Here is a 17,229-nt window from a genome sequence, read left to right as displayed (position 1 = left end):
TTTGCCCCGAGTCACTATCGTTATCTTGCGTGTTTCTTCTGTTCTGTCTTCTTCTGTTGGGGCCAGTGACTCGGGACGATAACGATAGTGACTCGGGGCTTTGCCCCGAGTCACTATCGTTATCTTGCGCGTTTCTTCTTCTTCTTATTATTATTAGGGACAAGGGGCAATGCACCGAGTCACTGGCCCCTACAGCTATTTCATGGCAACCTCTGAGCTAAAGCCTGCTGAGCCCCACATATCCACACAGACAAACACACACACACACATACACATTCAGACACATATACCAGACACATCTCCATGTAGACACACACACAGACAAATGCATAATGAAAACCCCATCCCCCGCCCCCTTGTTAACTCCGTTAGCTCTATTACTGCCGTTAACATTAGAGCCGTTAGCTCTGCTAGCTCTATTAGAAATGTTCGCACCGTTAGCTCTGTTAGCGTTAGCGCCGTTAGCTCTATTAGCGCCGTTAGCTGTTAGCTCCGTCAGCTGAGGTGATCAACAGAGACAGACACGAGAAAGCCACAGAAACACTGGCACTGAGAAGGTTGAAAATTGGCTATGTGGGAGACACGCGTGAACGCCATCAACTTTAATATTTACACATAATTGCTGATAGAAAATATGTTCAAAGGACACTTCAGTAATTCACAGTCCTGTATTCTGCTGCTGCCAGCGCGCGACCTCACGCTACTCCGGCGCGCGAGCTCACGCTGGCGGAGCGAGCCTGGCGTAATAACAAAGTCATAAATAATAGGCCATTAAAATTAGTGATCACTCTTAGACTAACAGATCGTTTCTTTATTTCACCTTCAGTATTTGTGCATTGGAGTATGCGCAATCCTACAAGGACAGGAGCATGCATGTGCTTTTTAATTGTTGGGCTTTGTGTTAAGTTTTACCGACGCACAGCACGCACACACATCTTGCGGGACGTCCAAGAATTTACGAGAATTTCGGCTGGTTCGTAAAACACTGTTCTCCAGCTGTTGTCAGGCAAACAGGAATGACGTGTACAGGCCATCCATCATCTGATTTGACAGTCAATACAAGACGAGTCCTATTGGTAAGTTTGATTCACGCGAGTTTGTTGTTAGGCGCGGTCATATAAAACCCCTCCGCGGCTCTGCTCTTCCCCTTTGATCGCATCAGAGGTAAGAATACGCTTTGTCTTTTTAACTTGCTAGCGTCAGAGCATTAGCTAGAACACACAGCAGTACCAGAACGTCACTGCTAGTCCGAAATTGTGGGATTATGTTTGACGTGACTCTATCGTGTTTCGACTGCAATTGCCTGAAAAACATTCAAATATGTTCAGTTGGTTGTGCAAGAATATTACAGCCGCTCAAACGACGGGAAAATGTGCGAACGTCTGAACTCAAACTCGGTTAATTTATGTTTTCATATTTCCTTCTGTTGGTTCAAGTTATTGTGCTTGCTTAAAACAATTGTACGTATGATTTCTACACAGATAAGTCATTTTCGATTTTGACTAAGATGTTTGATAGCTGCCAGACTCCATTTAAGAAAACAGTGATTTAAGATGGCACGTCGCCGCATTATCAGCGACACCTGGCACCGCTATATGGCTCACTGCCGGGAACGTTTTGTGCATTTATTTTGAAAGGAGAGCTGGAGAGAGAGCGGTCTCATTATTACCACCTGCTTAATAGTTGGGCCAGGCGCTCATTTACAGTCACCTGTTGCCGTTATGTGTGATAGCTGCCAGACTCCATTTAAGAAAACAGTGATTTAAGATGGCTGTACAGGGGTACAGGGTTCGGCAACCTTTGGCACGTCGCCCAGCGACACCTGGCACCGCCACCTAAATGGCTCACCGCCGGGGACGTTTTGTGCATTTATTTTGAAAGAGAGCGGCCGGTCTCATTATTACCACCTGCTTCAGAGTTGGGCCAGACTGACGTGCCGTTTTGTTTATAGTCTCCGCTCCTGCAGCGCTCACGTTCTCATACATCTCATCTCATACATATATGTTGTGTTGTTAATGAACACACCTGGAGATGACGCTGCAACCAGACCACACAGCTGTTCAATGATTGGCTGTTTGTCACTTGTGTCCAGGGTTTGTACATGTGGTTGAAATGTCGTGGCTGTTTCATTCTGATATAATAAATACTTTTTTAAATGTTCCCAGTGCAGTATGCGGTTGCTACATATTTTCTACACGTTTCTGAAAAGCAGTGTTTTGAAATAGGAACCAGTTTTTTGTGAATAACAGGAACATATCTTCAAAAAATATGTGGCCTATATTGATACAATAAAATCACACCCCATGTCACAAAGGTTGCTGATCCCTGTAGTAGAATGAGTATTTAGACTGTCTAGTGAGGCAAAGTGTTTTATGTCAAATAAGTAAATATAATGCTTTTGTTAATGGAGAATGGTGTGTTCTGGTGTGCGTCTGTGTGTTTTTTATAGACATGTTCCTTTAAACAAATTCATTCATTCATTATTGGCCAAACTAGTAGACATCAGATTTAAAAACTAACTTTCAGTGTGGTAAATTAACACAGTTAATACTACAAATATTACATTTTTTGCTTGTGCATGTTCATACTTACTACTGGTATATTTGCTGAAGTTAGGTGGGTGCACACACACATAGCATGAAAAGATGTCTAAGAAGTGTCCGTAATGCCCCTAGCTTGTTTCTTATTGCAGGTTCCCTTTGGTCACGGTCAGAGATTTACAAACCGCTTGTTGGCAGCATTTGGAGATCGTCGTTGAGATTCCTGGAGTTTCATCATCATCTTCCACATACATCTAAACACATCTTTCTCTCTGTCACCTTATCTCTACTCTATCCTTCCTGTTTACATATTAGATATTATAATACAGCAGACAGTTATTTTTGAATCCTCTAATTTTGTGCAGTAGCTCTTTTGTCTGAGTTGTCTCCAGCAGGATGCCGAGGAAGGGGAGGCGTTCCCAGGCGGCGAAGCTGCGATGGAGGAAGCTCGACCAGGCAGAGTCCCCACCGGATGGTGGGTCAAGGACCATGGAGACCCAACCCCCCTGCTCCCGATCTCCAGTTAACAGCGTATGTTCTCATCACAACCGACACACACACAGAAACTTGTTTTGAACAACAGACTTTGTATAAATTGAGACATTGCAAGACTGTCCAGACTGTGTTAGGATTAATGTCTTGATTATCTATCTTCAGATCTTTGGAACATCACTCCCAGGTGCACAGTTCTGGAGATTGGATGATGTGCGTGCCGACTTTCGTGCACGTGAGTATCCACTTATTTTATCTTCAAGTTATAACTAAAGTAATTAATCATCAATTCATATTCTGTTGGTTAAAGCTTATAAACTGCTTCTGTTAGTTTACGTTTATTTTCAGGTTTGCTTGATTCATTAACTTTTTACATTATTTGTTTTGTTTATTTCCTTACAGGCCGCGGTACTGGCTACCGCCACAGAGTGCTGCCATGGCCAGTTTCAGCCTTCACTGGGCACAGACACAAATTGGTCATGCCACCTGAGTCTCCTGACAAGAAGGTATTATTGTTGTCCAGTTAATGAAGCAAACAGCTGATGTTGAGAGGGGTTGATGACTTTGTTGCTAAAGAAGTTATGTTTGTTGTTGCAGTTTGTTCTGATTGTCGGAGACTCCCATCTACGAGCCATTGTAGATGGTTTGGTCCAGATGCCAGAGGAACCCTTTTCCTTTGGCTTCATGTCGACCCCAGGGGCTGCTGCCTCTGCCCTGCGGACCGAGGTGCTGAATGCTGTGGTTCCTCGGATCCCTGACGCCGTTTGTCTTCTGGCGCCTAGCAACAACCTGACAGCCAGCAGGACCATCGAGGAGGCTGCCGCCGACTACACCAAGCTCCTCATCGGCATTCGCAGCCGCTGGCCCAACGTAAGCTTTTTCATGGCCTGCTTCAATCTTCATTCTTAATAGTATTAGCAATAGTACATTAGCTAGTCGAATTAGATTGAATTAACTTTTAAATCATAATGTTTATGTATTGTAATTGGATGTGATGAAATGATGACAGATGAAATGAACATGTTTTTGTTTTCTACAGGTTTTTGTTGTTGACTTCCCTCCCCGCCTGAACTGTGAAGTGTCTTACCAGGACCTCCTTCGTCAGGAATACCACCGTGTTTCAGCACGCATGGGTATGTAAAAAGACTCTTAGATTAAATGGAGTTACGTTTTTAAAATGCAATATGCATTGAGGTGTAGTAATGAGTAAAAAGTCACAATTACATGCATGGAGATTATACTGAATGATTTTATTTTTTTAGGTGTGCGGTACTTCTCAGCTGTGGAGTACTTCCCCCATGACCGGCTGCAGCTGTGGAGCAGTGATGGTGTAAGTAGAATGTCCTTGTGTGGAAAAAGAAATGTTTGACAGCAGCTGCTTTTTGTGGGTAAAACTTTGTCTGTAAATGAATTTGGTTATGTAATTTCTGCAGGTCCATCTGAGCGATCATGATGGGATGGGGATCCTCGTCCATTTGCTGTGGTCAGCCACCATGCAGCAACTGGAGACACCACCACCAGCACCCCAGGTCTCTCCCAGGCCTTCACCACCAGTTAGGAAATTCTCTCCTAAACTGGTTGTGAGGGGAGAGGCCCCCGCTCCACGGTCACCTGACCCCTTTCAGTGGCAGCCAGCCAGTCATTGCCGCAAGGTAATTTTTACAGTGGAATGTGTGTATGAGAGTGCGTGAAAATTTTTCTTAAGTCGTTTACAATTTGTTTAATGCAATGCAATACTATTTTTCATTTCAGACGAGCCAGCCTGGTGAACCTTCCAAGTCCAAGGGTTCAGCCCAGACCAGGATGGCTCAGCAGCAGGTTTGTTTGTTTTTTTGTTGTTTTTTATATTTCTTAAAATATCTTAATTGGTTATTATTGTGTAATTTATGTATTTGATATGACATATTGTCAGTGGATTTTGCTCTTTGTTTCACAGGTGGAGGAGTGCTTCTTTCCACTGAACCCAGTCTGGTTCAGCAGCACAGCATTAAGTGCTATGGAGGAAGTGTCTCCTTCTCATCTGTCTTGCCCAGTGGACTGCCAGACCCCTCCAAAGCACAAGAAGGTAATTTGAGTGGTTCACATTTTATCAATTATGTATTATTTCAGGCTTACATACTGCGTAGACTTCTAAAAATGTGCATTGATACAAATAATAATGGTAGTTGGACAAATTCAAGCTATTCTCAAACATATATCTAATGGATATTCAGTGGGTGACCTGTGTAACTGTAATGATTAAAGCCTAATTGATATCATGTTTTCTCTCATTGTGTAGGTGGCCAGACAACCTGAGGCCACAGCCAGACCCCACCGCAGGTCTCCAGTGAGCAACGTATGCTACTTTTCCTCACAGCTAACAGAAACAACATACACTTCCAGAATACACACTGTCCTCACCGAAGCATTACTAGACTGTCCACTTTGTCTGAGATATTGGTTTTCATGTCAACAGCTGGTTCGATCACCCCCAACCAGAATGTCCTTGAGTGTGGGTGATGCAGCAACCCCCTGCTGTTCACCGGCTGCAAAGGTAAATTTCAGTCCATTTTAATAAAGTGCATTGTTTCATTAAAGTCTTCAGTTTCACTGAATGTGCTATAATATGTTGTCAGGTGGCCAGGATCAAGACACCTTCACCAACTGTGCCATCCTGGACCATGATTAAAGCCTAATTGGTATCATGTTTTCTCTCATTGTGTAGGTGGACAGACGACCTGAGACCACAGCCAGACCCCAACGCAGGTCTCCAGCAGTGAGCAACGTATGCTACTTTTCCTCACAGCTAACAGAAACAACATACACTTCCAGAATACACACTGTCCTCACCGAAGCATTACTAGACTGTCCACTTTGTCTGAGATATTGGTTTTCATGTCAACAGCTGGTTCGATCACCCCCAACCAGAATGTCCTTGAGTGTGGGTGATGCAGCAACGCCCTGCTGTTCACCGGCTGCAAAGGTAAATTTCACTCCATCTTAATAAAGTGCATTGTTTCATTAAAGTCTTCAATTTCACTGAATGTGCTATAATATGTTGTCAGGTGGCCAGGATCAAGACACCTTCTCCAACCGTGCCATCCTGGACCATTACAGACACAGGCTGCGACCCCCCCTCCCCAGCGAAGGTATTTTCTTCCCTCTTCAATCCACACACAAAAATTGTTTACAGTACTATGTGCTGCATCTAAATGAAACTGTGGTCCATGTTAAATCTCTGATAGCATTATCTTTCTCTGCATTTCACAAATAGTACTGGCTAATTCAAATTAATTTGGTCAACTTTTTGTATCAGTGTAGTCAGTTCTGTTGCCGCATGTGTTTAAGATTCATTGGTATTATGTTTTGTTATAGGCGGCCCAATCACCGATTCCCTCATCAGCTAGCTGGCCCTGGTTTAACTGTGATGCACCCTCCACCTCTCGTTCCCCAGCTAATGAAGTAAGTTTCTCTATTCCCCTGCTGACACGCAGGACATTTACATTTGGGTACATCTGGGGTTAAATAAAGTGACTGTGTGTGGTTGACTTCAACTCAAAAACACAATTAACAATGACGGGCATGTTTTATCACCGTTAAGTTGGAACAGAGGTTTTATGAACATTATTATTCTTTTGGTAAGTACTTCAACTGGCCTTGTGGGTTAAAGATAAGTATGCAAAGTGCTTGTAAAATATGTTCAATATGTTTATATATTTATGTCTGGTTACATGTTAGACAAAGCATTTATTTATTTTAGTTAGCTGAAATTACATTTATTAAACTGCTAGCACTGCTGCTACCGCTATGACTACTACTACTGGTGCTAAGTTATAGACTATACAAGACAAAAGAGAGAGAGTGTGTGTGTGTGTGTGTGTGGAAGATGCCTTAATTTAATTATCATCAAATGACACAGACATGTCTTTAAGTAAACTGTTGAACATGCTGTTAAATATATTGACATTTTAAAATGATAGTTCACCTTTTTTGAAGTGGGGTTGTATGAGGTACAAATGGCCATCCAGTATATTATCTGTAGTAGAAAGTAGGGGTGTGCGATATGACAATATTAGATCGATTAGAACAACGATCTGCTCACGCGCTCTGTCATTATCATTGATGTGGCAGCTTCGAATCAGACTTGAGTATGGAGTTGAGAGTTTAGCCGAATGAGGCATGGCCCAGCCTTTTTAAGTCAGAACAGCTGAGATCAGCTGTAGCAGCCTGTGGAGGAGCCTGAGGAGCCACATGAGGTAACTCGGTCAGATCTTCACTGTCTGATTAAAATCTGTTCAGGTTCTTTGTGCTAAATGCTGTTATATTTTATTTTTTTGAGGGCTGTATTGGAATGCACTGTTGCACAGTAACAAGCAAAATAGTAAAAAAAAACAAAACAAGAATAGTTATAATCAATGTATAAAAATCATGATAAAATCAAGATTGTGATTATACTGTTTACTAATTTCACTGTATTGTGATAGAATGTTTTTGCCATATCGCCCACCCCTAGTAGAAAGGTCTCCTGCCCACCTTCCCACTGAGAAACACCGGCACATCAAGCTGCACCAAGACACAGGCAGTTTACTCTTGTGAATGAGGGACAACATATTTTCACTGCCTCAAAATAATACACCAGTTTAATGATACAAAGTATGATACAAAGTGAAAATTTCCAATGCATCACCTGGAGGAGAAAAAAGTAACTAACCAACTCACCTGCAACTCACTCAATACTGTGTCACTCCACCTCTTCCTCACACTGCTGATCCAAACAGCTGAAGTGTGATACAGCTCGACAAGGAGCCTGCCTGTGTGGAGGACTGGTGAGTGAGTTGCAGGTGAGTTCTCAGCAGAGACCTTTGTACTGCAGATACTATACTGAATGGCCATTTGTACCTCATACAACCCCACTTCAACAAACTGTCCCTTTAAGGTCTTGTAAAATGTTACAGAAAGCCTTAGTTTACTTTTTCTTTATTAAATTAGTTAAAATACATTATTTATACTACTATCACAGCAATAATAATAATAGCAGTGCTAATAATATGTAAAACAGAGTAATGCTAATGGTAACAATCCTTTTTATAACATAATTTCAGGTCACAGCCAGGGCAGAGAAACAACAAGTTCAAACTGTGAGGGCAAGTCATAGTCAGAGTGACAGCAGATATAAAAAATTCTCCAGAAATCACCAGTGCACTTGCATGTCCCTGACTTTCCTGGCTTACCAGAATGAGGGCAGTCAGTTCAACACGACTGCCCTTGACAAAGTTTTGGCAACAGGAGACTCACTTTATATTGGAATTAAACAACAGCTAATTCTGGACAAAAAATTCCAAAGTAACCACCTGACATTAGAGGAAATGCCAAAACAAGTGCTGACAGACACAAACATGTACGACGTCCACATGTCTGTTCCCAGACTAGGCCCCCTTAAAGCCAAAGCACCCAGCTCAGGAGGAGAGCAGTGGGGGCTGTCCCTTGCCACACAGCTAGAGTGCCTGTCAGCAGAAGTCAGCCTGGCTTTAATCCTGATAACTCCAGAGTGCATTGCAGTTTTCCGTGACAAATCAGGGAGATATGGAGTGTTTGATTCACACACAAGAAATGCAGCAGGCTTACCACACCACTACGGAACTGCAATCATGATTACCTTCTCTCAACTCAGTGACCTGGCTGACCACCTGGACAAACTGTTTAAAAATCGTGGAGATTATGCCAGCTACGAGTTTGTGCCTGTATCATTTGAAGCTGTCGGTTTCGGTGCACGCTTTGAACAATCAAAAGACACCCAGTATGAAATTGTCCCCTCCCCACCGCAAGAAGAGGTTCCGACAGCTCGCATCAGTGACAAATGTTTGGACGTCCCTAATACATCCTCAGCAATCCCACAAGTTGTCCCACAAACAGTAAATGTCTCCAAGCTGAGTAAACAGCGACGAAAAAAAGCAAGGCGGAATGCAAGTGACAACAAAAATGACTGTGCACCATTGTCTCATGAACTGAAGAGGACAAGAAGAATCCTACGTCAGAAGAACAAGTATGCCAGCTGTCCAGAATTTAGAAAGAAAAAAAAAGCAGACTGCAAAAACCACATTTGCACAAGACAGTCATCATCGCAAAAAACGGCTAATGTCATTCAAGCGTTATTATGCAGATCCTGAAATTCAAACAAAAATGAAGGAAAAACTCAATAGAAAATATGCAACAGATTCTGCTTTCCGGAGCAAACAGAAAAAGAACATCACAGACAAGTACAAGACGGATCCTGCTTTCCGGAGCAAACAGAAAAAGAACATCACAGACAAGTACAAGACGGATCCTGCTTTCCCAAGCAAACAGAAAAAATACATGTCCCAGAGGTACAACATGAATCTTGAAGTCCAAAAAAATAAGAAAATGTACATGTCCCAAAGGTACATTAATCTTGAAGTCCAACAAAATAAGAAAATGTACATGTCCCAGAGGTACAACATGAATCTTGAAGTCCAGAAAAATAAGAAAATGTACATGTCCCAGAGGTACAACATGAATCTTGAAGTCCAGAAAAATAAGAAAATGTACATGTCCCAGAGGTACAACATGAATCTTGAAGTCCAGAAAAATAAGAAAATGTACATGTCCCAGAGGTACAACATGAATCTTGAAGTCCAGAAAAATAAGAAAATGTACATGTCCCAGAGGTACAACATGAATCTTGAAGTCCAGAAAAATAAGAAAATGTACATGTCCCAGAGGTACACTGGCAACCAGAGCTACAGGCAAAAAAAAAAAGGAACAATTTAAGACAAAATATCATAATGACCCAGAGTTTAGACTACGATGCATACAACACATTAGCCAGCAGAGAAAATCCAAACTGGCTGCAAATACTGCCCTTTACATCCATTACAAGTTTCAGAGAGCACTGAGAATTAAAAGAAAATATAGACAAATTGTTACCCATCACCAGGAACCTCCCCAGCCCCTGATGGATCCTGTGATGGAAGCAGCCATAGCAGCCTTCCGTGAGACTATTGGACATGGACCCACATATGTTTGCACTGTCTGTAACAGAACAATGTTTCCCAATCAGGTCAAGCTATGCAAAAGAGGCAAATATAGCAGACACACTCAGATGGCAGCAGCGTGCTTGACAGGAAACTATGTTCATTTCTGTGATGATGACTGCTCTTCCCCCTGCTCTGTTCCACAAGAGAGACTTCAGGAGTGGATCTGCCACAACTGCGACAACCACCTGAACAGAGGCAGAATGCCACCCATTGCAGTAGCAAACAATCTAGAGTTAGCACCCATACCCCCAGAATTGGCTATACTTAATGTGCTTGAAAGGCAGCTCATTGCTAAAATCCTGCCTTTTGCTAAAATAATCGCTCTGCCAAAAGGACAACAGAGAGCTGTACACGGAGCTGTTGTGTGTGTTCCATCCGAGATGGAAACAGTTGTGAACAGTCTCCCAAGGCCCAACACTGAAGCACAGCTACTGCAAGTAAAACTAAAGAGACACATTCGATACAGAGGCCACCAGCACTTCTACACTGTCAACATGAAGAATGTGCTAGCTGGCCTGGCTAAACTCAAACAGCTGCACTCTGAGTATAAAAATGTGTCTATTGATGACAGTGCCACTTATGAGAGTCTACAAGCTGATGAGTCAGCCGACAAAGAAGACTCACAGCACAACACTGTTGTTGCCGCGCAGCCAGAGCAGCACAGTGATGCGGGGGAAAATATTGACACCGACATAGACCTAGAGGAGGTGTTCAACAGCCAAAATGAGCCAGACCAGTCCAATGCAGCAGCACAGACGGAGCAGAGTGAGCAGCCCAAGGAAGCAGAGGAAGATAAGGAGCAGCTGAGACCTGGTCTGGCTCTGGACACCTGCATGCAGCCTCCAGACATTGCACAGGAAATCCTTTCGTATGGTGATGGTGTATTCAGTATTGCACCTGCCCAAGGCAACAAACCAGTAGGTTTCTTCGCCATACCAAAACTAGAAGCCATGGCCTTTCCTGTGCAGTTTCCAACGGGACAGAACACCTTAGACGAAGATAGAACAATCAAACTGTCCCCCAGCATGTACTTCAATGCTAGGCTGCTTTCTGCAGATACAAGGTTTGCCGAAGACCAAAGCTATCTTTTCTTTGCCCAGTTTGTTACAGAGACAAACATAGCCAGGAACAGTATGTCTATTCAAATGCGCAAAGGAAAATCTAGGACTAGAGATGGTCGCAAAATTAATAACTCCATGCTCCAAGACAAAGAAGAGCTGGAAAGACTCATTCAGACTAAAGAGGCAACACGATTCATGCAACCCCTCAGAGGCACTCCAGCTTATTGGAACAAAACACTGAAAGACGTCCACGCTATGCTCAGACAATTAGGCAAACCGACATTCTTTTTGACGTTCTCTGCTGCTGAGATGAGATGGCCTGAAGTCATAGAGGTCATTAAAGCTCAGCAGGGTGAACTGGTGGAGTTTTCAGAGCTCGACTGGAATGCTAAATGGGACATTCTGCGCAGCAACCCTGTCACAGTTATGCGCATGTTTGAAAAGAGAGTAGATGCTCTGATGACAAACCTAATCCTCTCACCAGCACAGCCCATCGGTGAGGTATTGGATTACTTTTATCGTGTGGAATTTCAAGCCAGGGGAAGCCCACACATTCACATGCTGGTCTGGATTAAAGATGCCCCCGTGTTTGGAGATAATCTTGAATCAAACATCTACAAGTTCATCGACAAATACATAACGTGCAAGACGCCTGACCCCAAGACAGACCCCGAACTTCACAAAATTGTATCCGAGGTTCAGATGCACAGCCGGAAACACTCAAAGTCGTGTAGAAAAGGTAATGTTTCCTGCAGATTTGGCTTCCCTAAACTCCCAATGACGGACACATGGATCACCATGCCTGTTGTTTCTGATAGCAAAGACAAAGACATCAAAGATTTGTCCAAACAATTACAGGAGCATAAGAGAAAGGTCGCAAAGCTGCAAAAGGACGCTAAGGCAAAGCTTCAGCCAATTAGAGACTTGCTCATGGATCCAAACTCCTCATTCACAAGCTTGTCAGATCTGCTCGACCGTTGCAACATAAAACACGAGGAGTACATGAAACACGTTCAACATCTGAGCAGTGGCAATGTGGTAATGCTGAAGCGTCATCCAAACGACTGCTGGATCAATGCCTACAATCCAGACCTGCTCCGAGCTTGGAACGCCAACATGGACATACAATACATAATAGATGATTACAGTTGCGTAATGTATATGATGTCATATGTCACCAAACCAGAGCACGAGATGACGGATTTCCTTAACTCAGTTGTTAAAGACATTAAAAAGTCCAACGTCAATGAGTCTGCCGAGATGAAACAGATTATGCAGGCTTATGCCAAACACAGAGAAGTCAGCGCTCAAGAGGCTGTGGCTCGCACTTGTAGTTTACCCCTAAAAAAGTGCTCCCGCTCTTGTGTGTTTATTCAAACCGATGAGGATGGTCTAAAAATGAGCCATCCCATTACCAGATTGAAGGGCATGGCACCAGATTCAGAGGAGGTGTGGATGTCAGGATTGCCAGACAAATACATCAACAGACCTGTTAGTCCACAGTTTAACGGAATGTGTCTGGCTGAGTTCGCATCAGAGTACAGGGTAGTATACAGCCAGGCAATAGAACGCCAAAGTGCTATACCCCTCCAAAATGGCAAAGGGTTCATTGCGAAGAGATCTGCAGGCAAACCAGCAGTCATCAGATTCACTCGCTTCTCAGAGAAGAAAACACCAGAGAAGTACTTCAGACGGCTGCTGAAACTTTACTTCCCTCACAGGTCAGATAATGAGCTGAAAGACGAGGATTATCCAACATATGAACAGTTTTACAAATGTGCAAATAGGTGGGGAAGGCCCGTCCGAGAGATCGTGGATTACAACATGAAGCGATATGAAGGACAAAGCAAAAAAATTGACGAAGCATTCCAACAGTATCAGCAGTACGGTCCAGTTATTAACGCTTGGAACACCTTTGCACCAGAAGTAGAAGTGGACCGGTTGGAGTGTCTCGGCCAGCGTGAAGCCATACCCCCAGAGGATGAAGAAGACACCATCCCTGACTATGAAGTCCAAAGATATAGCAGGGACTCCATGCCAAGAGTAGACGCACCACAGTTGAGTCCAGACTTTGTGAGAAAATTGTATCAAGGTCTGAATGAGACACAGGCATCCATCTTTTACAGTGTGCGTCAGTGGTGCCTCCATCGCCTGTGGGGCTTCAATCCAGAACCATTTTATTATTTTGTGTCTGGAGGAGCTGGATGTGGCAAGTCACATGTCATCAAGTGCATTCATCAGGAGGCAACTAGGATTCTGCGTGAGCTCCCCAGATTCCGGGACCAAGCCGACATGTCCCAGCCTGCCGTGCTGCTGACCGCCTTCACTGGCACAGCAGCCTTCAACATCTCAGGCAAAACGTTGCACTCCATCCTCAAGCTCCCAAGGACCTTAAAGCCACCATATCAGGGCCTTGGAAATGCACTCGATGAAGTCAGAGCGGCACTGTCCAATGCTGAGATTCTCATCATCGACGAGATATCCATGGTTTCCAAAGAGCTGTTTGCCTATGTCCACTGGCGATTTCAGCAGATTAAAGGAAACAGGAAACCATTTGGAGGAATGTCTGTCCTTGCTGTAGGTGACTTTTACCAACTGCCACCCTTAAGTAGAGCCAAGCCACTCTGTGTGTACGAGGACAATCAGTTTGATCTCTGGAGAGACAACTTCAAAATGGCCAACTTGACAGAGATCATGCGACAGAAAGACGATCGAGTTTTTGCTGAACTTCTGAACCGCCTCAGAGTGAAGCAAAAGCAGGATCCTTTGAGCAGTGAAGACAGGGAGTTGCTCACACAGGCTGTGGCTGACGCAAAGGATTGTCCGGCAGATAGGCTACACATCTACGCCACAAACAAAGAGGTCGACAGTCACAATACAGTCACTGTGCCCTCTCTTCACCAGGATTTCATTGACATTGCAGCTGAGGATTATAGAAAAGACCCCAGAACAGGCAACATGGCGATCCTGGACAACAACATCAAGGGCAACAGAAGAGACTTGCCTGACAACATAATGGCTGCTCAAGGAGTACGCGTTATGTTGACCAGGAATCTCAATGTAGAGGATGGGATTGTCAACGGGACGTTTGGAACAATCTCACACATTGTGACGAGTCAAAGTGCACCAAAAGCCGTGAGGCTGATTGGACTGCAGCTGGACAATCCCACAGCAGGACAGACATTCCGCAAAAAGATCCTGGGACCCTCAGATAACTTGGTCTATATCGAGAGGTCTGAGGAGAGACTTGGCAGCAAGAAAGGAGTTGTTCGACGTCAGTTCCCCCTAAAGTTGGCCTTTGCATGTACAGCCCACAAAGTGCAAGGCATGACAATGACGTCAGCGGTTGTGAGCTTAAAGCATGTGTTTGAGCCAGGAATGGCATATGTTGCACTCAGCCGCACAACTTCACTTCAAGGTCTCACCATCACAGACTTTGATGAGAAAAAGATATTCTCTGACCCTCAAATCACGACAGCTCTGGAAAATATGAGTCATGCATCTTTCCAGAGAGCCAGACCACTGTTGCACCACTTTAAATCAATGGACCAATCACTTCAGACTGTGACTATTATCCACCACAACACCCAAGGACTTCCATCTCATTTTGTGGACCTGAAAGCCCATCATGAACTCAGGTTGGCAGATGTGTTGTGTTTGACAGAGACACATCTGTCAGGGTCCTCTGTATCCCCAACTTTCCATCTGGAGGGATACACCATGTTCACACGCAGCAGACAGGTGTCTTACAACAGCTGTGTGGACATGGCAAAAAAAGCTGGAGGTGGAGTTGCAGTGTATTCTAAGAGCAATGTTCAAGCAGAGGCTCGTAGGTACATGCAAGATGTTACAGACCTGGAATTTGTTGTTTTAAAGATTGAGGCGCCAGTCAAACTACTCATAGCGACTGTGTACAAGCCACCAGATTTTGGTTTGCAAACATTCTTACCAAACTTGAAAAGCCTCTTGGACTCATTGGATTTAATGAATCATTAGCCAATTGTTGTTTGTGGTGACTTCAATGAGGATCTCCTCTCAAAAGGAAAAAAAAGTATTAGAGATTTGTTTCAATCCAGAGGTTACACTCAATTAGTTACAGAATCCACGACAGACAAGAACACTCTGATTGATCACATTTACATTTCACAACCTGATAAATGTGTTCAGTCAGGTGTTCTTCAAACATACTATAGCTATCACAGTCCTGTGTTTTGTATTTTGACTGGCTAATAGCCTATCCAGCCAACACTTATTAAGTCTTAAATGTTTGTCTTCTGTCTGCAAAATATATGTGTGTAATTACATTTGCTAGCCGATCATGCATGTATTTCTAGCTTTTGTGGATGTACTCTGGGTGCATTTATTTTATTTACATTTATGTTTTTCTTTATGTGGGTTACCACATACAATTCATTCCTGGGGTTTTGCTACACTTATGTCTTCATGTTGCATCTGGTAGCTGAGTGGATAGTGGAGAGTGATGGTGTCGGCCGACGGCCTGTACAGGTCCGGTAACGGCTGTCCCTCCACTTCTGCCTGGCTGCTTGACCAAAGTTTATTTTCCATATGTCGTATCAGTGTCTGAGCATGCTCAAAGGGTGCATGTAATTTTATTTTTAATTGTCTTTTTGTTTCATGAGAATCCATTTTTCTGTACACATTAATGATGACATCACGGTGGTATGTGTTGGCTGGAAATAACAATCATTGTATGTTACATAATGTTACAAATCAAGTCTTAGTGGTGCAACTGTATTTATTTATTTATGTATTTATTTATGTATTTATTTTGGGTCAGAAATATGAGACAGTAAGATGATAAGGACAGTGCCGTGTTCAAGACAGGAAACTGCAACTGCAGCAGGTTTCTTGAGTGCCACAGAGTTGCTGTGATGATAAATCCTGCAGATGCAGACTGGATAGGGACAGCGATGTTAGGGAGGAGGCTGAACCACAAAAGAGGACATTCAGGTAAAAGCAAATATTAGGTTAAGTCCAGTTTTGGATCACTCAGTTGTTCTCTTTCTGAATTGATGTGAAACATGAAACAAATGATACTCTACAGTCAAAACCGTCACACTGAAACAGTTGTATTTAATCTTCTACTTGCTTTTTTGTAGCGGAGGATGCCAGCCCCAGCAGAGGAGATGCAGACCAAGCTGCTGATGCCAACCACAACCATCAACAAGATAATTATCTCTCCTTCTTTTTCTTGAAACGATTCACACACATAAAGAACTTGACATTATGTTTTTTTTTCTACAACTGATCCAGGCGCTCCTCCCAATGGCAAAACTGATTTTGTTATCTATTTACTTTTTCATGCCAAACACAACAGTTAAGCTGCAGATGCCAACCAAGATGACCAGAGATCCAACCAAGATGACCAGAGATCCAACCAAGATGACCAGAGATCCAGGAAGAATACCTTTGAAAGGACAGCTGTAGAAGAAAGTGCAACCCAGCACACAAGTAAGTAGTCTTTACCAATAGGACACTAAACTACTGTATTAATGTACACTGTTGTGTTGCATGCCTAACTGTCTTTTTGTACCACTGCAGCCGAATTCCCACACCCCTCTTTGTTGAGTATGCCTGCGTGTGATGTCGACCTACAGACTAGAGAGCCACAGCTGAAGACAGAAACCCAGCAGAACACAAGTAAGAAACATTTACAGAGGTGCTTTTGCTGACTGTAGCATCTATTTGGATTAGTTCACTGTGAGTTAATTTATGCCTGTTTTCCTTACTGGTGTCTACTGTATGATTTTTCAGAGAAACATGAAGCGGACCACTGCCCTGAAGCCAAACTTCCCTCTTCAAAATGAGCCTTTGCCCCAAAAAGAGGCTCCTTTTTGTTTTTTTCTTTGTATCTTTTGTAATTTCTTGTTGTAAGGTTCTATATAAATACATATTGTTGTTATTATTATTATTATTATTCTGTTGCTCCTTCAAAGTTTTGTTCCATTTTTTCCCTGTAAAAGGTTTTTTTTTCTTTGTATCTTTCGTAATTTCTCTGTAAATAACTTTGATCATCTGTCTGATGTTGTAAGGTTCTATATAAATACATATTGTTGTTATTATTCTGTTGCTCATTCAAAG

General features: G+C 43.1%; 1 protein-coding gene and 1 long non-coding RNA gene across 2 annotated transcripts; both read left to right on the top strand.

Moving 5' to 3' along the window:
- Positions 1-2,936: 2,936 nt before the first annotated feature.
- Positions 2,937-16,343, top strand: LOC121627123. The gene is made up of 14 exons (XM_041965808.1): positions 2,937-3,071; positions 3,198-3,267; positions 3,435-3,538; positions 3,630-3,902; positions 4,072-4,165; positions 4,295-4,362; positions 4,466-4,684; positions 4,785-4,850; positions 4,969-5,097; positions 5,311-5,367; positions 5,488-5,565; positions 6,077-6,160; positions 6,387-6,473; positions 16,248-16,343. Exons 1-14 carry the CDS (start codon positions 2,937-2,939, stop codon positions 16,341-16,343), a joined length of 1,560 nt encoding a protein of 519 aa, XP_041821742.1.
- Positions 16,344-16,506: 163 nt separating this feature from the next.
- LOC121627584 lies at positions 16,507-17,051 on the top strand. Its single transcript, XR_006008078.1, has 3 exons — positions 16,507-16,599; positions 16,690-16,788; positions 16,903-17,051. It is a non-coding gene; the product is annotated as an uncharacterized LOC121627584 (long non-coding RNA).
- Positions 17,052-17,229: the final 178 nt, after the last annotated feature.

Source organism: Chelmon rostratus, chromosome 24 (assembly GCF_017976325.1).
Source record: "Chelmon rostratus isolate fCheRos1 chromosome 24, fCheRos1.pri, whole genome shotgun sequence".
Lineage (NCBI taxonomy): Eukaryota > Metazoa > Chordata > Actinopteri > Chaetodontiformes > Chaetodontidae > Chelmon > Chelmon rostratus.
The sequence above is the reverse complement of the archived record's forward strand: the minus strand, read 5'-3'. Positions and strand labels throughout refer to the sequence as shown.